At 38.3% G+C, this 23,645-nt stretch overlaps 1 protein-coding gene across 7 annotated transcripts in view; it reads left to right on the forward strand.

Moving 5' to 3' along the window:
- The window catches only part of Tanc2 (tetratricopeptide repeat, ankyrin repeat and coiled-coil containing 2), a 319,000-nt gene that overhangs the window by 134,391 nt on the left and 160,964 nt on the right, over window positions 1-23,645 (forward strand). For all 7 annotated transcript variants that reach the window (NM_001440252.1, XM_087572417.1, XM_087572418.1 and 4 more), the window contains 2 exon segments: window positions 16,380-16,528; window positions 20,915-21,101. In NM_001440252.1, coding sequence (NP_001427181.1) covers window positions 16,380-16,528; window positions 20,915-21,101 — 336 coding nt within the window.

Below are 23,645 nucleotides of genomic sequence, written 5' to 3' on the forward strand. Positions count from 1 at the left end.
CTCAGTTTTCAGTAGTCCACTCCCAGGAAACCTCACCAACCAGGAAGAGTGACTGTGTCACAGGGAAGGACAATAAAGGTTGATCTTATGCCTAGACGGACTCCTTCACAGGATTCCATTTATTCTTCTGAAAGAACATTTATTTATCTTTAAAAAAATAAATTTCACTATCCTAAATTGCCCACATCATTTCTCTTCTCTCTGTGAAGAGGGTCTGTAAGCATAATGACATCACTGGGCATTTGGTACTTGTCTTTCTTTCTAGAATGTATGTAGACATTTGCCTGCCTTTTCTCTGATTAGCATATTACTGTTGGCCTATTTCATAGACTCAGTTAACAACTTTCGAAGATGAAGGGACTTTTTTCCCTACTTGTACACAACAACAAATCCACGGGTTTGTAATTTTTAATGTAAGATCTGCTAACAGGACAAGGAATACATGCTATTTTATATTTGTATTAATTATACAGTTCTTGTCTTACTGTTTTAACTAGTAAGACTGCAAATTTAGGGAACCATTTCTCATGGAAGCAACAGTTGAAACTAAAGGTCAGAGCACTTTTTCTTATATCCTGACACATTTCAGAATTACCAGATCGTGCCCAAATATAGATTGCTTGGGCCCACCCCTATAATTTCTGATTCAATGGGTCTGAAGTAGATTGAATATTTGCATTTCTTAACAAATTGGTGGCAAAGCTGTTGGTAGATGTGTCATCCTTTAAGAGGCAGTTGGTGTGGGGTCTGTTGTAGACTGCTTACAAATGGTATGGTAAACAGTGCTGAAAGTCGGGGGGGTAGGTATGCTCTTGACCTCTTGGGAATAATTGTCAGTGTTTCTTTACATTTGAAGCCAGAGGAATAAATTCTTTGTGTCCGAAAAAATGACATAAATATTTTCCACCTGTGCCTGATATCTCTATACCTGTATATTTTCTGTATTGTTCTATATGTGAAAGGGAATTTTGGAACAAGCCAGACTAAGTCAATGTTGAGTCTACAGTCTAAGGAAATGACTTGATGGTAGAGCTGTTGATCCAGGATGTCTGTCTGTCTGTCTGTCTGTCTGTCTGTCTGTCTAATAGATCAATGCTCAATCTAGATAGCCCTCGAGTATCTAAGTCTTACAACTTTGCAAATTAAATTTGTCATGCACAAATATAGGGGCATGTAAGTAAATAGTATACTTTGATTCTACCTTTGCAGCCATGGACACAGTTTATAGTATTCCTGTAACTAAACCACCAGAGTGAGGAATGCTCAGACAAGTGTGTTCGATAAATGCTTCATAGTGGGCAAACTAAGACTTAGGGAGTATGAGTGATTTGTGTAGTGTCCATATGCAGGATTTATTGCTCAGTTCATGTAGTAGTCATCATATAGTCCAGAAACACATTGCCCTCCTACCCAGTTATCATATGCATACTGTATTATTCATACATTAAGAAGTAGAATTTTTGTTTTGTTTGTTTGTTTACTTTACATCCTGCTCACTGACCCCTTCCCAATCAACCCCTCCCACAATCCTTCCCCCTACCTCCCTTCTCCTCTGAGAGGATAAGATGCCCCCAGGTGTCCCTCCCACCCTGGCACTCAAGTCTCTGTGAGGCTAGGCGCATCCTCTCTCGCTAAGGCAGACAAGGCAGCCTAACTAGAAGACCATATCCCATGGACAGACGTCAGCTTTTTGGATAGTGCCACTTCAGCTCTTCAGGACCCACATAAAGATCAAGCTGTAAATCTGCTACATATATGTGGAGAAGCATAGGTCCAGCTCATGTATGCTCTTTGGTTGGTGGCTCAGTCTCTAAGAGCCCGAAGAGTCTGGGTTAGTTGACTCTTGGCCTTCCTATAGAGTTCCTGCCCCTTTGGGGCCGTAACACCTCCCCCTAGTCTTTCCTAAGAGTACCCAAGTTCTATCCACTGTTTAGCTGTGCGTATCTACACTTATCTGAATCAGCTGCTGGGTAGAGCTTCTCAGAGGACAGGCATGCTAGAATCTTGCCTGTAAGAATAACAGAGTAGTAATTAATAGTGTCAGGGATTGGTGCTTACTCGTGGGATGGGTCTCAAGTTGGGCCACTTATTGGCTGGCCATACCTCAGTCTCTGTTCTGTCCCTACCCTTGCGTTTCTTGTAGATAGGATGAATTTGGGTCAAAAGTTTTGTGAGTGGGTTGTGAGTGTCACTATGGCTCCATTGGGGTTCCTGTCTGGTTACAGAAGGTGACCTCTTCAGCTTGCATATCCCCAATGCTGTGAGTCACAGCTAAGGTCACCCCCATTTATTCTTGGGTGCCTCCCTTATCCCAGGTCTCTGTCACACCCTGGAGATGTCCCCCACGTCCCTACCCCCATCAGTTGCAGATTTCCATTCATTCTCATGGCCATCTGGCTATCTCATAAAATTATAAGTGAGTACATACCATGTATGTCCTTTGGGGACTGGGTTACCTCACTCAGGATGATATTCAAGTCCCATCCATTTGTCTGCAAAATTCATGATGTTTTTGTTTTTGATAGCTGAATAGTATTCCATGTGTAACCCTGGCTATCCTGGAACTCACTTGTAAATCAGTCCCTACATGTCCCTGGCCTTGGACTCAGATCTGCCACCCTCTACCTCCAAAATGCTGGGATCAAAGGCAAGCACCACCCACTCCTGGCTTGAATTTTCTATTTTAATATGTGACAGAGTTGTAATTTGTTTTTATGAAATGAGGTAACCAAGTTATCATTTCAATAGAACAATTCTCCAAAGTAAGACTTTATTGCTTTTCTGTTTATGGTTTATCTCTGGTTTTTGAACAAGTCACTTAACCTTTCTCTAAGTCTCAGTTTTTTCATCTATAAAAATAGAGATAATCGTTTTAAAACAAATTAATATACATAAAGCATTTACCAGAACGGTTGGCTCACACCAAATGCTCAGATATGTTAATTACTGTATTACAGTGGTAACTCTGAAGTGTGGTATACAACTTTTAAGAATTTTATAAATAATCAGAAATATTTAAGGTTTGGGGAGACAAACGGGTTACAGTCATTTTTAGTTAAACAGTGTCAGTGTATTCTAATTCTGATTTCCCCCTCACTAGTCATAGGCTCAAGAACATTGAGTAATGCATCTGTGTCTCAGTTTCCTGACATAGCAACATTAGATGTAACATGACATTTCTGAAATTTTTAAATTGTATATTCATATAAATATGAGTATATAGAAAAAGTGTATTTTGGAGAAAACACCAAACTATGATATTGGTAGCCTTCAGGGAAGATGAGATTATTCAGAATGGTATCAGTGGTGAGATGGTGCTAAAGCTAGCAGACCTTACATCTGGCTGAGGAGTACATGTCACATTAATGTCCTGTTCTTGGGCCACATGTATTAGTGAATAAGAACTCAGGTGTTAGAGTTTGATCTGGATTTAGCATGTTTTTGTTTTTGGCAGGAGACACAAGTACTGGGGATTAAACCAAGGGCTATGCTGAGCTAAGTTCCCAACTGTGTTCTGAGTTTAATTTCTGATTCTTCTACTTGCTAGCTGTGTAGTGTTCTAACATTCACTTATACCCCCTCCCCCAATAAATAATGAATATTTTTAAAAGTCTGATATACTCCTATAATTCCAGTCCTCAGGAGGCTAAGGCAAGCGTGTTACAAATTTGAAACTCATCTGGGTCATATAGTGTGTTCATTTGGGGCTAGCCTGGCTTACATACTGAAATGTGCTTCAAAAACAAGTTATTAATAAAATCAATATTAAAATAGACCTTTTTCTTTCATATCACAAGATTCTTAGTATAACTGACACAAATAAGTCATATACTATATGCTAGGCTCCAGGACAGTAAAAGTGGAATATTAGTACTTTTCCATTCAGGCTTGTCATTACCTTGACACACTTACGCATTTTTCTAGAATTTGTACATTGGGATTTTACTGAAAGATTTTTAGTAATCAAAGGACAGAAAAAGATTTTTTATTCTGTTTATATTAACATTTCTAAGTATTCGTCATACATAATCTAACTCCTGAGGTGCTGGTCAAACGGCTTTTGTCTAGACTAGGGATTGGCTAGATAGCTTTAGGGTTTCAGTTAGATTGGCATCTAGATTTATTTTGAGATTGAAGTTGAAATGCATCAATCAAAAAAACCACTTGTTTCTTGGCAAATTTCAAGAACACAGGAAGCGTCCAACTACACAGGCACAAGTTCATAATAATCCCATTATCCAAGCAAAGTCATGTGCCCGAGCCCAAGAAGCTCTTGTAGAACAGTTTAAATTTAGACTATGTCCTTCAATGTATCCCCAGTCATCAGTATCTTCACTCTTCCTCCGTTCATTCCTCTGCCTCATCTTTAATTATGACCAAGGAAACTGAATGGGGGGGGGGGGGTGGCTGCCTTGATGCCATCTGCTCTGTGATTGAGGAGACACTGGAGGCCGCGGCTTTCATTTTTGATCCCTGGTGAACAGTGCTTCGTGTAATCAGGAGCTATTTTTGCAAGAACACAACACGTACTGGGAGTTACTCACTTTCTAGTATTCTGAAAAAGAAAACTTAAGGTAATCATTTGAGAACTAAGAAATGAGAAGGAGCCAGGAGGTTATAGGACACCACAAGAAAACCTACAGATTCAACTAACCTGGGCCCATAGGGACCATAGAGACTGGACTGCCAACAGAGAGCATGCATGGGCCAGACCTATGCCCTCTGCACATGTGTAACAGTTGTACAGCTGGGTCTTCATGTGGGCTCCTAAATGGGGAGCAGGGGCTGTCTCTGACTACACTGTCTGTCTTTGGATTCCTTTCTACTAACTGAGCTGCCTTATCTAGCCTCAGTAGAAGAAGACATGTCAAGGCTGACTGATATCCACAGGAGGCCTCCCCTTTTCTGAGAAGAACGGAGGGGTGGATGGTAGAAGAGGAGAAGAGAGGGAGGGACTGGGAGGAGAGGAAAGAAGGGAATCTGTGGTCAGGATATAAAGTAAATTAATAATAATATTAATAATAAATAGGATAGATTGTGTTTCTAACATATGTATTAACTTATTACACACACACACACACAATCTACAAAAAATAAATACAACTACCAAAAAAAATCACCTTTTCCTACCTCTGTTAGAACACATAAATTCATTTAATATTAACACAACAAGCTGTCATATTTAAATAGATGAGAAATTATAGTTTGCAGTGAATGGATTATATAAATAACCTAGCATTAAAAATGCTAGGAGAATTCTGAGAATTAAAAAGAAAACTAGGGACATAATGCTTCAATATCTGTATGCAGACACCATGTTAGAAATACAGACTAGAGATTTAAATCGTTGTCATTAGGTATTTGCTTTTGAGACAGTAACCATGATTTTCTCGCCGGGTATTGGCCACTTAAAGCAGAAGGTACTTCCTGCAGGTGATGTAAACCTGCTAAATACAGAATTGGTATTTTCAAAAGTAAAGCTCATAAAATGTCTTGTGGAATAGTCACCAGTTTCTTTTGCAGTAGCTGAGTTTTGCCTGTGCTATATTTATCACAGAGTTTAGTTTGCTGTGATTTAATTAAATTGTATTTTATTTCTCCCATAGAAGTGAATTTCTTGGTTATAGGAACTGTGCCCATATTTTCATACGTGTATGTCTAATACCTAACCCAGTGCTGGACATCAGAAGTTCTCAGTAAAAATAGTGTTTTTAAATTATTAAGTATTTTTCTACACTGTCTATCATCAGATAATTCTAGTGCATTGTGTGAAAAAGGAAAACACATAGGAACAGGAGCAGGTGTAACTCTGCGCTCGTGGCCCATCACCTGAAAAGCTGAAACGGGGTTGATAAGGCTTGGAGGTTAGCCTGGGCTACATAAAAACACCCTATTTCAAACCACCAAACAGTTCTAATCACATATTCATTTAAAAAAAACCCACATATTTTAACATAATAATAAAATGGACTATTAAACGAGGCAGCCTGTATTTAAAATATTAACAGTTATTTAACTGATTCTGAGCCCTGAGCAACCAAGAACTTCATCTTTGCAGATTTTTCTACCTGAGGAAGAAAATATTATGAAGATTAAATGATTTAATATATTTTATACACATAGGAATTTATCAGATTGTAGTAGTTTATTAAAAATTAGGGTTAATGCTGTTAATACTACAATAATACAAGCAGAATTTAAATCTGAAAATTATTCTGCTTATTTTCCTTAAGTCTGCTGTTAAAAATCAAACTCTTAATTTCAGATACACCCTTTTTTAATTGGTTATTTTGTTTATTTACATTTTAAATGTTTTCCCCTCCGAAAATTCCCATTCCACTCTCCCTCCCCCTGCCTCCACGAGGGTGCTCCCCCACCCACCCACCCACTCCTGCCCCACGACCCTATCATTTCCCTTCCCATCGATGCCAGACAAAGGCTATCCTCTGCTACATATGCATGGACCCCTCATGTGTACCCTTTGGTTGGTGGTTTAGTCCCTGGGAGCTCTGGGGGAGTCTGGTTGGTTGATATTGTTATTCTTCCTATGGGGTTGCAAATCCCTTCAGCAACTTCAGTCCATCTAACTCCTCCATTGGGCTTCCTGTTCTCACTCCAATGGTTGGCTGCAAACATCCACATCTGTATTGGGCAGGCTGGCAGAGCCTCTCAGGAGACATCTATATCAGGCTCCTATCAGCCAGGACTTCTTGGCATCATCAAGCGTCTGGTTTGGTGGCTGCATATGGGGTGGATCCTCATGTAGGGCTGTCTCTGGATAGCCTTTTCTTCAGTCTCTGCTCCACTCTTTGTCCCTGCATTTCCTTTAGACAGGAGCAGTTCTGGGTTAAAAATTTGTGAAGGGTGGGTGGCCCCAAACCTTAACCTCTGTATATGGTCTCTACTAAATCTCTTTCCATCTTCTTCCCTCCATTCTCCCGAGATAATTTTGTTCACTTTTTTCTCTGTGCATTTTAGGACTGCTGTTGATTTGTAAAGTAGTTCTCATATACCTTGGCCTCTCTCTACCCTGATACTGTCACTTACTGTAATAACCAGAAACGTCTGAAAAGAGGGCTCAGTAACATTGGAAGAGTATCGAATGTGTTCGATACCTAGTGGGAAAGATTTATCTAAAAACACTTATCATAAATATATGTAATAAGTTAATATAGCCGCTGTTTTTTTTATCCTAGCTATTTCTCCAATAATGGCACAGAGAAACCAAAATCTATTTGAAACTTAAAAGCACAATAACTAGGCATTATGATTCTCTTCTAATCCTCTAATCTAGTCTGGCTACCTCCCAGCCTAAATCCCTGAGGTAGCTGCAGTTTTGTATTGTTCCGGCTCTCTGGGCTTTGGGTACATTCTCCTATGATGTCCCCCAGAGACCTTCCTCACTGTGAATACTCTCTTCCTCGTTTTTCTCTTCCTCCCCTGGCTGACAGAAGTCCTGCCCTATTCTCTTTGTTGCCTAGTTATTGGCTTTTCCAGCTTTTAATGACAAGATAGAATAAATGGTGAACATTGTTTACACAAACTTGAGAGAGATGATTCTTAACTAAAGCATTACAATGCTGTGTCTGGCCTGAAACCAGGTGTGGGATAAAGAAGTCAGCATTTTGGTAATAGAAGGGTAAACGCCACACATTGCACAATAACATTATGCTTTGAAAAAACACTTATTTTTAGTTTGAGAAAGGAAGAATCACCTTTTATATCAAGTTTCCCCAAAGTTAGGAGAGATAGTAAGATCCAGAATACAACTGGAAAAGTTTCAGATAGTGCCGTGATTTAAATGTATCTCTCAAAAGCTCATCCAAACTTCACCAAATGAGAGTTATTTCTGAGCACTCTGATGGTCTATTTTAATCAATACATTTTGTATATAATTTCCTTTAAGTCTTTAATACAAAACCTTTAAACAGAAGATCTAGACTTTTAAGGTATTAAACTTGTTGATGTTTAATTAATATCCTTCATTTGAAAAAGTTAAATAACAAATTTGAAACTTCCTTTGTCAAAAGTTCTACTCCTTTCTTCCAAAATAAAACTTTCTTTTACTCTGAAAATCAGTGTCATTTATCCTTAATTCACTGTTGTGTTTTTTAAATTAAGATACAATATAAATACTGAAAAATGTCTGAATGTAATTCTTTTTCCTGAAAACTTAGGAAGTGCATACAGGTGCCACATGACTTGAGATACAGAACTTTATTCATTCTGTACGTTTGTATTCAGACACTTTGCTCACGCTGCCTCATGGCCTTACCATGCCCAACACCTTTTATTTCTCTGTCTTTTTAGTTTTATATAAATGTGTTCTTAATACTATGTAACATGTTTCTATTACTGTATTTCAGATTTTGTCTATATGAACCTGTGACTGCCTGTTCCATGTTACTTTTTGAAATTTTTGCTAATAAGATACTAAAGTACAGGTTTCTAGAATGTTATGAATTTTAAATTATATTTATTTGTGTAATGAGAGGTGCATTATAGCAGGCATGTGAAAACCATTGTTTTTATTTTTGTTAGGTTTTCTCATTGATTTGGGGCATAGGGATTTATTTTCTGGATACAGGCTCTGTTATATGGCTTGCAGCTGTCTTTCTTTAATTTGGATGTTATTTTAAAATATGGAATACTTCATGAATTTGTGTGTCATTCCAGTTGTGGTATATGTGCTGCCAAACTGCAGTCATCTTTAGCCACTCTGTAGCTTCCCCTTCCCCCTTTATCTGTATCTTATTATTAAATTTTACTTTGTCAGATCTTCTTTTTGTTATTAATGCTTTTTGTGTATTAAGGCATTTTGGGGTCCAGAGAGGTGACTCAGAAGTTAAGAACACTTACTGCACCTGCAGAGAGCCCAGGTCAGTTCCCAGTACCCTCATCGGGAAACTTCCAAACATCTGTAACTCATTTCCCGGGAAGTCAAAGCCCTCTGGATTCCACAAGTACCTACATACATGAGCACACATGAGGGGCCCTGCAGGTGTCTGTGCAGGCAGTGATCCACAATGAGATGAACGTGAAAGCCCAGCTCAGATCGACTTCATCACCCTGATTAGACTCCAGTAGTCTAATACCTGGTGGCTCACTGTCAGCACATTTAAAACACTGTACAGCTTGGGGAAAGTTTCCAGGCAGCAGTCATTCCAATTCCAGGTGCACAATAGAGCTTAAGGTGTGACTACTTAGAAACAAAGTACAAATGACTATGAGGGTGGGTTCTGTAGTTAAAAGGCCTACAATCTAATGTGGTCTCTGATGAAGATAGCATAGTAGTCAGCAGGATATAAGATACTTGTGACATCTCCCCTAAGGATAGGTTCTATTAACTCTGGAAGCTAAAGATAATGGTCTAGGGAGGGGAATCTGGGATAACCTTTGTAGGGACTTCAATGAAGTCTGCTGCCACAGATTGCAAAATGCAACTTTGTTTTGGATTCACATACAAAGTTTATTTATTTTTTAAGAAGTCTTGAATGGAAACTGATGTTCAACATGAAGTACAAGCAATGTGTTTCTTTCCTCCAAAGGTTCGTCTGGGACTTGGCCATGTCCCTGTTTCACTTCCATTCACAGCCCCCATTCTCTGTGTTCTCACATAGGTGACCTGCCTGCAAGTTCTGATCTCTTTTGTTTTATAATGAGACCAACACTCAAGTTAGAATAAGACTCCATTCTTACCTTATTTTAACTTGATGTATTGAAGAATCTCCGAATACTTTACACTCTGTAATACTAGGGGTTGTAAATTAAACGTAGAAATTTGCAAAGATATAATTAACCCATTCACATTGCCTGAACTCTATAGTAAAACCTGTAATGTATTTTTATTAGATATTTTTTATTATATTTATATTTTATATGTTATTCCCTTTCCTGGTTTCCCGTCCATAAATCCCATCTTCTTCTATGAGGGTGCTCCCACACCCATCCAACCATCCCTTCCTACCTCCCATCCTAACATTCCCCGACACTGGGGGATTGAGCCTTGGCAGGACCAAGGGCTTCTCCCATCAGTGTCCAATAAGGCCATCCTCTGCTACATATGCAGCTGGAGCCATGGTCTGTCTATGTGTAGTCTTTGGATGATGGTCTAGACCCTGGGAGCTCTGGTTGGTTGGTATTGTTGTTCTTCCTATGGGGTTGCAAATCCCTTCAGCTCCTTCAATCCTTTCTCTAACTCCTCCATTGGGGACCCAGTTCTCAGTTCAGTGGTTGGCTGTGAGCATCCACCTCTGTATTTGTCAGGCTCTGGCAGAGCCTCTCAGGAGACAGCTATATCAGGCTCCTGTCAGCATGCACTTCTTGGCATCAACAATATTGTCTAGGTTTGGTGGCTATATGTATATGGGCTGGATCCCCAGGTGGGGCAGTCTCTGGATGGCCTTTCCTTCAGTCTCTGCTCCATACTTTGTCTTCATATTTCCTCCCTTGAGTATTTTGTCCCCTCTTCTAAGAAGAACTGAAACATCCACATTTTGGTCTTCCTTCTTCTTTAGCTTCATGTGGTCTGTGAATTGTATCTTGGGTATTCCAAGCCTTTGGGCTAATATCCACTTGTCAATGAGTTCATATCATGTGTGTTCTTTTGTGACTGGGTTACCTCACTCAGGATGATATTTTCTAGTTCCATCCATTTGCCTATGAATTTCATAAAGTCATTGTTTTTAATAGCTGAGTAGTACTCCAATGTGTAAATGTACCACATTTTCTGTATCCATTCCTCTGTTGAAACTTATCTGGGTTCTTTCCAGCTTCTGGCTATGAACATAGTGGAGCATGTGTCCTTGTCATATGTTGGAACATCTTTTGGGTATATGCCAAGGAAATGCAACTTAAGATAGGAAGAATTTGCTTTTGCTCATAATTTTGGAAATGTCATTCCATCAATGCATAGTGGTTTGTAGTAGAACTGTTCACATCATAGCAGCCAAAAAGTAGAAAAAATTCGGGAAAGAGGCATGGAAAGATACAGGCCCCACTGACCTACTTTTCCACCTAACCTATGTGCCACCTTTTATAATTTGTTACTAATGCCTACATATGTTTTACTAGGTCAGAGTCTGCATACTCTGTCTCCTAAAATGCCGTCACAGACGACCTACCACGTTCTTTACTAATTCAGTGTTTTTCTGTCTAATCTATTGACAAGGAAGAATATCTAGAAGAAACTGGGCAGTGTTGGCACATGCCTGTAATCTCAGCACTCAGGAGACATAGACAGGAGGGTCTAGGTCAGCCTGGTCTACAAAAACCAGAACACCCGGGGATACACAGAGAAATCTTGTCTCAAAACAGCATCCTGTCAAAAAAAAAAAAAAAAAGAATTCCATCAGAGCATCTATAGTCCATATGGAATTATTTTTGTTTAGAAGGAGGATTCATTTTTCTATATGGATATCAAATTAATCTGTCATCAGTTATAGAAGGTATCATCATTTTGTTTGAAACACTGTGATGGTGCTTTTGTCCTGAATAAGATAACCACATGTGTATAGCTCAAACTGTGACTTTTTAAATGTTCCTTTGGTCTTTTAAAATATGTGCTCATGCCAGTCTTACTGTATCTTAATTATTTTAGCTCCATATTGTCTTCATAAGCTGTAATTCTTTTCTCAGACTTTCTACACTATCCCTAGATCTTTCCATTTCCATATAAAATTTAGACTTCTTTAACCCTTGGGTTATCTCTAAAGGGATTTATAGGGATTTAGAACCATGATTTCTTAATGTTATGGCCAAAACTCTATGCTCTCTTTAAAATGTTATAGTTACCCAACTGTGTTAAATAAAAGATATAACCTCTAATCATTTTGACACAATCCCTCACTAATGAGATGGAAAAACAATAAATACCTCAAAGTCTATAAAGGAATATGTTAGTCTTTATTTGTGATGCATTCTTTACCCAGTGTTCTAGAAGCAAATCCCCAGAGCTGTGAATTAAAACCATTTTATTGAATACTAGGAATCTGGGTATGGTGGGGTTTGCAACTTTAATTCCAGCACTCAGGAGGCAGAGGCAGGTGGATTTCTGTGACAGGACAGCCAGAGCTGTTACATAGAGAAACCCTGTCTCAGAAAAACAAACAAACAAACAAACAAACAAATAACATGGGGTATGAATACCACATAATGTGTTTTGTGTAAAACCATCTCACATGGATGTCTAACAATCTGCCAGCCTCCTTCTTTAATCATAGTCCAAATTCATCATAAAGTTTTTTAAGTTACAATCAAATCCTTATCATAAAGAAATGGAAGTTCGTTTATACGTATCCTGTATATGAGCATTCAAACCAGAACACTGGAGACAACTCAATTGTGTTTCAGAGTGTGAATGTGAAAAGAAATGCGGTACATGTAAATGATATATTATACTCAGAAATGTAAATGAGGGCACTCCTGGGTGGCTCTAACTTATAAAAAGCAAGTCACTTGGGAGGACTGGAACGATGTCAGGAAAGTGCTTACCAAGCTAGCATGATCACTGGAATTCAGTTGCTAGCATGAGAGGACACACATCATTCAGCATTGGAAAGGCAGAGACAGGCAGATTCCTGAAGCTCATTGACCAGCCAGTTTACTGTAGTCAGGTTGCCACAGATCCCAGTGAGAGACCTGGTCTCAAAGAGGTGAGTGGCTTCTGAAAAATTACACCCAAGGTTGATCTCTGGCCTCCACACACACTCACACATGATGTGTGCACACATACATATGTGCAACTGTATGCACACACACACCTCCATACCCATCAGATATACAGATCAAATAGTAATCCTTTAGTTTCCACTTCTCTTACATGTTTTGTAAATTCTTGTAAAACCTAGTATTAAAATGTATCTATAGAAAATATTTGATATTTGGTAATTATAGTTTTTTAGGAGAAAATGAAGTGGGCCTCTTAAATATCTAGACACCAAGAATTTGTAATAAAAAAAAATGGGAATAAGGTTAATGTACAACAGAGAAAAGGGATTGATGGTGAGCTGAAGAAGAGCAGTTTTATAATTGCATTTACTCAGTAAACAAGCAAGTATAATACTACAAAAACATATATTTATAGTGTAAGAATAATTGTACCTGTTTTTTTCTGCTGCAAAGAGATTTATTTGTGGTACCCATTGAAAGGAAAATAGAGTATCTAGCATAAATTCAGTGAGTGTTCTATGAAGTTTTCCACAAATAGAACTTTACATTTAGTACTAGTATACAAAAATATACATGCATCCCTGCTCTGATGATCCAGCTTGTGACCTTAGGAGGGAAGTTAAGGTAAATGGGAAACTGAATGGTAAAAATCTAAGTCTTTCTTTTCTTAGCATTTGAAGTGTTTAAATATGTAATGTTGAGTATCATAAATTATAAAAAGCTTTTGTGTCTTAGTGACAAACCATGTGACACTATAGCTAATCAATGCTGTGTAAAAAAGATACAAAATTCATTCTAAAATATTGTATCGGACTTAAAACTTGAGAAAACTGATTTATGTAAACATCTCCTTAAAAGGTTTTCTATATCTCATGTATAGTGGGTCATTGTGAGCCCCCTGGCTCATTTTTTTAATGATTTTTTTAAAAAAAATCTCAAGAGTGAGTAGTCTAAGGGGGAAACCACTAGTTCTGTTCAATATGTCTCAGTGGAAGAGGTTGGAAAAGATCAGTTTTTATAGTTGGCAGCCACTGAAATGCCAGAAAGCTAATCATATGGGGAAAATGTGACATTTTTTAAGCAAGAAAGTTAAAGGAATGCCAAAGATCAGGAATTTTAAGGAACTAAATTTCAGGGGGGGAAATGAGCCAGGGTTTCCTTTTGAAATGGTAAAGATATTCTAAAATATGGTTGTGGTGATGGTTGTATAACTTTATGAATAAACTGAAAGCCACAGTATATGAATTCTATCTTAGTCTTGGGTGGAGGAGGAAGTGCTGGTGATGAGGCTCCTTAGCTTGGAGTAGGAAAACAACCAATAGAAAAGTGTTTGTGTGCAGGCTCACCACAGGAGCAGTGAGCTGTGTTATCCAGGGAGAACAGACTAAGAATAGAAGCCTATTTCTTAAATATTGTAGGGAGAGAGTTTTTCTTTTGGACTAACCCTTGGAACTTAGAGAACTCACCAAGCAGTGTATGTGTGTTGACATATGTATATACAAATACTGCTTTGTAAATATTTGTATACATGAATACGACTGAACTGCTTACTGAGCAGGTCCTGGAAGGAATGATACTCCACTAACAGTTGGCAAACCTATAGTGTGTAGCTCTTGATGTAAATGCCTTTTATCTCTAAGAAGAAAAAAGCTTCTGAAGAGACATCTAACTCCATAGCTGGGACTGAGAGAATCCTAAATGAGTCTTAAACGTCGTGTGCCTAGAACTGCCCAAAGCATGCCAAGAATAGGTTAAAAGGCCCCAAGCGCCGTCGTTTACCCTAGCTAAGTCTAAGAGAGTGTGAACTAAATAGATACTGACAATAACTAATTATGACCCATTGTGTAAGATAGGAATTAATGATATAGTTGGGTAAATGGAGAAAAGTCACTGTTTGAGAACAATGATAGTAATTAATTTAACAGGAAATATTAATACTCAAAATAGCAAACATTCATTGAATAAGAGTTAGACAAGTATTTATTTATACGCTACTGTTCATAAGAATTATTCACAGTAGCAAAAAGCTAGAAACAACTGCTCAGATGCCAATGAATGGATGAATGAATGGATGAAATACTATTCCATTAAAAAGGAATGACATTCTGATATATGTTGCTGAATGAAGAACTTTGAACCCATTATGCTAATTGTGTACACCAGACCCCAAAGATCAAACTACTGTATGAATCTGTTGAAACAGGTGCCTAGGATCGTCAACTACACCAAGGAAGCAGGCAGAATGACAGTCACTGGGGGTAGAGAAAGGGGGAGGACAGAGAACATCACTGTTTAGTGGAACTGTATTTCATGGGGACAATGAAAAGTTCTAAAAGTGGATAGTGACTGTGTCCACACAACACCGTAAATGACAATGAAATAGCACCTAAATACAGTCTAAAGGAAATTCCAGATTTTTCACCACAAAAATATTCTAAGAAATGGAACATTTTATGTAAATTCAGTTTTTCCATCAGAATACTTATTAAATGCAAAGTGGGACAGAATAGTTTTAAAATAGAAAAACCTGGTTAGACATTGGCATAACCAAGTGATCCAAGCAACACGGCAATACTTTTTTGATATTTCTGCCCAAAAATGCATAACCTGGATTGAATTGGAAGGTAAATTAAGAAACATTGTACTAAAAGTAGACTTATATGCCTTATAAGAGTCAAGATCATGACTACCAACACTAAAGAACTGTTTCAGATTTTTAAAATTGAACTGATAACTGAGTTGTGTAAGCCTGAAATGGCTCCTTCTGCTCTAGAGTGTGCCACCAAGCCTAGATTCAAGCGTGGCTTCAGCCTGGGGTTAAGGTCATAGTAATGTGAAGGGTTAGGATCCTGATTTCTGTGCTGGCCTGTGAGTTATCAAGAAAATGTGTTTGCAGGAAGTGCACATAGCCTTGAGGGGTGGGGTGAGCAGAAATCTGTAAGTTTTATATGGTTAAGGGGGAAAAAAGGTTCTTTGTACTATTTTGAAACCTCATCAAAGTTGAAATTACCTTAGAATATAAAAGGAGAATTTGCACAACTGTTTAAAAAGCAAAACAATGTCAGGAACTACAGTAAAGTATCTACTGTGGCTAAAAATGTAGACCGCAAGAGTGAGGCTGTGCATGAAAGCTACTGGCCAAAATCAGGAGCCTTTTTCTGTTCAGATGCTACAAAAACATTTAAATTCAAGTAGTTCCTGTAAATAAATTGAGAATAATCTCAGTAGGTTGTGTATGAAAAGTAAAACCTTTAAATGTGGGAATAAATCGATGGTTGAGGAGATGACACAGTTATTAAAATGCTTGCCCTGTACACAGTACCCCAAGTTCAGTCTCATACCCACATAAAAACCTGGCATGGCAGTACATGATTGATTGTAATCCGAGTGCCAGGGAGGTGAAGACAGGTAGATCTAAGTGCCCAGCCCTGGCTAGGCAGCAGTTCAAGTACCAGTGAGACCCCCATCTCAAAAACAAGGTAGAATGCTCCTGAGGAAAAACACCTGAGGCTTGCCTTTGCCTTTCACACAGGAGCGTACGCACATGCACCCACACAGAAGTTTAAAAAAAATCAGCTGATAGACTATAACATTACAATTTTAAATTTAGAATGTGAAAACTAAAGAAAAAAACAAACTAAATATAAGAACAGTAATAGAACTGAACCATTTTGTTTTTAAGATTCATGTTTGCTGTCTTCTTGCTGCAGGTGATGTTGAACAGGAACTTGGCCCACCTCCATCTGTAGATGAGGCAGCAAACACACTCATGACTCGTCTGGGTTTCCTCCTTGGAGAGAAAGTCACAGAAGTACAACCAGGTGACCAATACAGCATGGAGGTACAGGATGAAAATCAGGTAAGCCGTGCAGGATCAACTTGGTGACACAGTAAGAATGAGCGTTTTACAGCAGGAACAAAAGCTGCCATGGTGTGTGGGTATGTGCGCATTCTGAAAGGAATAAAATCAATTGTTAGAATTCATTTTGAGGCTTAGAATATAATTTAATTTTTCATAGTTACTCTTTCTTGTTTCTGTTTTATATGTGTAAAAATCAAAAAAATAATAAATGATTAAGTAACAAGCTACCCAGATGACAGAACTAAGGGATTGACACTGAACTAAAAGATTAGAGTATACACTATTCTAAGTATATGTGGATTATTGCCAGATTAATGAACTACTGAGACTAGAGGAGATATTAACCAGTTTAAAAAACTACCAATTATTTTTACCGCAGTAGAATTGATTATAAAATAACTTATAAGATGACAGCTGAAAGGTAAACATACACAATGCTAAATTATTAAATAGTATACTTCTCAACAGCTTTGAATCCAGGAAATTAGAAAAAAATTTAAATTGTTACAGTGAAAACTAATTAAGTTATAGGATATAGCTCAAGGTAACTGTAGGGAGAAATAAACACATTCCTTCCCAAGTTGCTTTTAGTCATAGTCTTTACCAATAATAGAAGGAAACCTAAACAGTTTGGTGCCTTATAGTGAAATACTGTACTCCGGCCTAGGGAGATGGCTTGACCTACTGCCCCTGTGCCGGAACCCAAACCTGGGCCTTGTGCTTGCTAGGCAAGTGCTTTACTGCTGCACAAACTTTCAAATCCTTTTCATTTCCTGATAATTTATGTGGTGGTAGCAAGTGACTGTCCTAATAAAGACCACTGTCATAACACCCTCCCCGTTCCTATACTCAAGCACTTTTTTGTCTACAAAGTTACATTTCTTCAAAGATGATAAAATTTCTCATCTCGATTTTGAGATTCTTCATGTTACTGTGACTTCAAGTCAGGTCACAAGTATGCAGACTGTGCCTTACTTTTAAATAAACTTGTAAGGCCATGTCTCCAAATAAAACTCTAAAGCAGGAGGCTGGGGAATAACTTATGATAGAGTGCTTGCTCAGCAAATAAAAGGCCCTAGATTAATTTTTTTATCTCCCCCACCAAGAAAGAAAGAAAAGGAGGGTGACAAACTGACAGGATTATTCTGATGCTAATACTTGAAAAGCTGAAAGTGCCATGGAAATAAACAGTGACAGTAACATGCAGGATAATTAGTATGTAAAATATCCAAGGATGTGATTAGGGAAATTATTTCATTGCCTTCATAGTTTGATAATTTCATTTTATATTATTGTTATATGTATTTATTTGTGGATGTATAGCAGAATAGCATGGCATGTATGTGGAAGTCAGAGGACAACTTGTGGGAATCGGTTTTTTCCTTTTTTTTACTGCGTGTGTTCCAGGAATCAAACTCTGGCTATCAGGCTTGGCAGGAGTCAAACTCTGGCCATCAGACTTGGCAGGAGTCAAACTCTGGCCAACAGGCTGGGCAGCAGAGCCTGTGCTTGCTGAGCCAGCTCTCTAGCCCCTGCTCTCACATTTCTTTTTTTCCTTTTTTACTGGATATTTTATTTATTTACATTTCAAATGTTATCCTGTTTCCTGGTTTCCCCTCTAGAAACCCCCTGTCCCATCCTTCCTCCCCCTGCTTCTATGAGGGTCCTCCCCCACCCCTTCCACCGTTCTGCCTCCCCACTCTGTCATTCCCCTACACTGGGGGGTGGGGGGTCAAGACTTAGCAAGACCAAGGGCCCAAGGGCTTCTCCTCCCATTGATGTCCAACAAAGCCATCCTCTGCTACATATGCAGCTGGAGCCATGGGTTCCTCCATGTACTCTTTGGATGGTGGTTTAGTCCCTGGGAACTATGGTTGGTTGGTATTGTTGTTCTTCCTATGGGGTTGCAAATCCCTTCAGCTCCTTCAGTCCTTTCTTTAACTCCTCCATTGAGGACCCAGTTCTCAGTCCAATGGTTGGCTGCAAACATCTGCCTCTGTATTTGTCAGGCTCTGGCAGAGCCTCTCAGGAGATAGCTATATCAGACTCCTGTCAGCATGCACTTCTTGGCATCCACAGTAGTGTCTGAGTTTCGTGTCTGTATATGGGCTGGATCCCCAGGTGGGGCAGTCTCTGGATGGCCTTTCCTTCAGTCTCTGCTCCATACTTTGTCTTCATATTTCCTCCCTTGAATATTTTGTTCCCCCTTCTAAGAAGAACTGAAGCATCCACACTTTGATCTTCTTCTTGAGCTTCATGTGGTCTTTGAATTGTATCTTGGGTATTCCAAGCCTTTGGGCTAATATCCACTTATCAGTGAGTGCACATCATGTGTGTTCTTTTGTGATTGGGTTACCTCACTCAGGATGATATTTTCTAGTTTCATCATTTGCCTATGAATTTCATAAAGTCATTGTTTTTAATAGTTAAGTAGTACTTCATTGTATAAATCTATCACATTTTCTGTTTCTAGTCCTCTGTTGTGGAACATCTGGGTTGTTTCCAGCTTTTGACTATTATAAATAAGACTGCTATGAACATAGTGGAGCATGTGTCCTTGTTATATGTTGGGGCATCTTTTGGGTATAGCTGGGTCCTCAGGTAGTACTATGTTCAGTTTTTTGAGGAACCGCCAGACTGCTTTCCAGAGTGGTTGTACCAGCTTGCAATACCACCAACAATGGAGGAGTGTTCCTCTTTCTCCTCATCCTTGCCAGCATCTGCTGTCACCTGAGTTTTTGATCTTAGTAATTCTGACTGGCGTGAGATGAAATCTCAGGTTTTGATTTGCATTACCCTGATGACTAAGGATGTTGAACATTTCTTTAGGTACTTCTCGGCCATTAGATATTCAACAAAGAAATTGAAACTGGTCTTTTCTCTGGAGAAATACTATATAGTAGAAGAATTTTACCTCATACATTTTGGTAGGACTTATTTCATTGTAAGAAAAAAATCAATTCTTTGTATTATTAACATGATTTAAAGGATTTATTTAGTTATAACTTAATCAGACTGTTACTTTTGTTTAAGTCAAATGTATCTTTTACAATCACATATAGTACAGAAATTAAAATCCAACACAGATTGAGCATAGATAATTAAACATGAGGGATTTCATCCAGAAATCCTTATTGAATTAGTTGAAGACTTTAATATTCTTAGCTAATGATCAACACATTCTCGTCATTAAATGTAGATTCTGTTTGAGCAGAGAGACTGTCGATGGAAACTATATGTAAAGAAGTTGAAAGGCATCCTCTCAGGGACAGCGTGAGGAGGGAGGACTGGGAGGTGGTGGCAACGGCTGATTGTAAATAAATTTTTAAAAATTTAATATTTAAACATGTTAAATTTATCATTAGTGCTTCTTCAAGTAATTTTCTGTTTGATCACTGTGACTTTTTAAGGATAAAATTACTTTAGTAACTGACAGAAAAGCACCTTTCCCCACTACATCAGTGATTTATTTGGCTAGGAAGGGCTGAAGGAAGACATTAGCTCTCTCATTAGTTGGACAAACCAGAATATATTACCACCAATCCTTCTTGTTAATTTTTAATTTTTTCATATTTAAAAACTGTACCCGAGAAAGCTGGCATAACAGAGCACTCATGTAATAGGAGAGCCTGGGAGGCGGAGGCAGGGGCGGAGGCGGGGGCGGAGGCGGAGGCGGGGGCGGGGGCGGAGGCGGAGGCGGGGGCGGAGGCAGGGGCGGAGGCGAGAAGACAGTGGTTCTAGGTCATCTTCCTTTATATGTGAAGATCAATTCTCATCTGACAAGAAACCTAGAAAGCTTGTCATCTCAGGCATAAGAATTATTCAAGATATAAATTTATCTTTTCACATAAAAACTTTTTATAAGATATTCTTTTTGTGTTAAATAAACATTTAATCTGTGTCATTAAAAGAATTTATAGAATAAGGTATTATTATCTGCACTCATGGCCTATGTATCAAAAAGACCCTTCTTTTCATTAAGAACGTTTTTTTATTTCTTCTCAAGTACAAAGGTATTCTTTTTCTAACCAAAAAAAATATTTAACAAGACAAAGTTCCAAGCTGTCTGAAGAGTTTCAATGATTAGAAATAGCACTTGGTGCTTAAAACAAAATTCTGTTAATGACTGGAAATATAAAGTCACTGGTAATTTCTTAAGCAGTTTGAAAACTAGCCACAGGTCTCTGTTCTTGTTAAGTTTTAACTTCAGTGTAGAACATGGGGCCTTTTATCCTGGAAAGCAAAAACAAAGCCAATGTAACAGTTGTAAAGGCCAAGTGGTGATCATTTGTTGATTTTTGTTTCTAATCACATTACTATTTGGCCTTGAGATACATTTTAACAGCTTATCAGTTTCTTGTTTTGTACTGACTTTATTTTCAGACCTCAGCAATCACCCAGCGAATAAGTCCCTGCTCCACCTTGACAAGCAGCACTGCCTCTCCACCAGCCAGCAGCCCCTGTTCTACGCTCCCACCAGTCAGTACAAATGCAACTGCCAAAGACTGTAGCTATGGGGCTGTCACTAGCCCCACCTCCACCCTAGAAAGCAGAGACAGTGGCATCATTGGTAAGCTTTTTATAATAATCATTTTGTATATTTTATTCCTTTTAAAAACAATTATACAAGTGTAAAATTTCGAGAATTATATTTTGAGATATGTATATAAACTTGTTCAGTTTTAAACTGCTGACGTGATAATGGTCAACAAAATGAGAAACTTTTTTTCAGGGCTTACTTGATAAGATATAAAACATTCTATACACTGGTTTCTGAAAATTCCCATATTTCATTCCTACTAACAGTTCTTGTCCAGAAAAGATAATTCTTTACTGATGGAGTAGAGTATTGTAAAGCAGAGAACGGAGATTAAAGCTGAATTAAGGCTGAAGATCTTTAATTTGAGTTGTCTTGGGTTCTGTTTTGTTTCAAGTGTGTATCAGTCGTTTGATGAGGTTTGAACGTCCCTTCTGATCTGGTTTTCCTTTTTTTTTTAAGATTTTTAAGATTTATTTATTTATTTTATGTATGTAAGTACAATGTTGCTTTCTTCAGACACATCCGAAGAGGGCATCAGATCCCATTACAAATGGCTCCTGGGAATTGAACTCAGGTCCTCTGGAAGAGCAGTCAGTGCCCTTAACCACTGAGCCACCTCTCCAGCCCCCAGATCTAGTTTTTTTATCAACAAGATATCCTGTTTTCTGCCCTTAATAAAGTAGAGTAGGTTTTTAATGTCACTTATAAGTTGGAACATTAGACCAATGTGCTGTTGGGGCAAGCAAAGAATTCTGTGTGCTGTACATTACTGTGAAGGTCTGAGCCTAGGTCCAGTAGTCACTGAGTCTGCACCTATGGGGAGGTTTACGGTCAGTGGGAACAGAGAGGAACTCTACTCTAGCAGACCGCAGCTGGAACCCAGCACATACCCAGAGAATTCCAATAGTGGAACACCCAGGAAGATGCCTTCCCAAGTCTTTGTTCTTTGTTTTTCTTATTACTATATTTAAATACTATTTTTGCTTTATATTTTAGAAACTTTTTTATCTTTAGAATCTTCTTGCCTTTATTTAACTATTTTTATTTTGTAAGTACATTTTATTTCTTGAATTAATCCTCCTTTGTTTATGTCCCTTTCTTTTTTCTTTTTGCCTCCTCTCATATTTATTATTTTGTTTTACTATGTTTTTAATTCATAATTTATGCTACATTATTTCTTCCACTTTTCTATGGTCATTCATGGTGTAGTAGTTGTCTTTAATTTATTTTTTAAATTTGTTTTCTATCTCTGATTTGTTTGGGTGGTGCTGCCATTGTAGCAGCCTGTTTTGCCCTTTGAGTGGTTTGGGGTCCTCAGGCAAAAGATGCTCACTACAAAGACCCCAGACAATAGCAAAAGAACATTCATGCAAATTAGTGCAACAGAAACAAGAGAAACCTGAAAAGGCAAGGCAACCTCACTTCTGAAGTTTGTAACCCTTTAAAAATGGAATCTAAAAATGTTTAAGCGGTTAAAATGCCAAAGAATTGAGAAGTCTCAACTTAAAAATAATCAGTAACCTCAAAGAAGATTAAAAGAAACAACGGAATGAAACAAAGTCAGCTGAAGACTAGGACAGCAGATGTACTACGTGGGAAATTAGCAAAAAAAGAATTGAAGGGAAAGTGGAAAAAACAGCAAATAAGAATGTTGGAGATAGAAGTTTCAGGAAGTCAAACAGGAAGAGATGGCTCAGTCAGTAAAGTGTTTACAAGGACCGGAGTTTGATCAAGAGAATTCACATTTTAAAAACAAAAGCAGGCTTGATGTGTGTGCATGTAATCCCAATGCTGGGAAAACTGAAGTAAGGGGATCCCTGGTGTTTCCTTAGCTTGCCAGCCTAGCCTTCATAGTAATTTCTGGGCCAATAAGAGACCTACCTCCATCCCCACACACAGAAGTTGTGACTGAGAAGATGGGTAAAGTACCAGGTCTCCAGCACCCTGGTTTGTTGAAAGGCAGGTGTGACAGTACACATACATAATCCAGCTCTGACCAAAGTGGGAGGCAGGCCCCAGGGACTTGCTAGCAAGCCAACTTAGATGAAGTGGGAATTCCACATTCAGTGAGAGAATGGCCTCAAAAAATAAGAATAAAACTAAATTCCTTTTTCTTGCACCATACAAAATCAAAGATCATTGACCTTAATATGAGGCCTGAAACTTTGAAACTAATTAGAGAAAAATATGTGGAAAATAGATTGAGAATATATGGTATATGAATATACATAAAGACCCACCTGCCCCTCAGAAAAACCTGTTATGTGTTCCTCTGTGAGTATACAGCTAAACAAGTCTAGGGCAGCATGCAGTAGGGATTCTCCATATTCTGTACTAGTCACAGTAGCCACATGATGCTACGAGTGACTATCAACAGATGAATAAGGAAAGGATGATGCTTATATACACGAGTTTTACACAGCTGTAAAGAAAAATGAAGTGCTGTCATTTACAGTAAAATAGGGACTTAGAGATTGGTATATTAAATGAGCTACACTAAAACTGATATTTTTCTCATGTATTAAATCTAGATTTTTGTTTTAAGAATACATGAAATTGCTGGGCATGGCGATG

Source organism: Rattus norvegicus, chromosome 10, assembly GCF_021556685.1.
Source record: "Rattus norvegicus strain SHRSP/BbbUtx chromosome 10, alternate assembly SHRSP_T2T, whole genome shotgun sequence".
In the NCBI taxonomy this organism is placed as follows: Eukaryota; Metazoa; Chordata; class Mammalia; order Rodentia; family Muridae; genus Rattus; species Rattus norvegicus.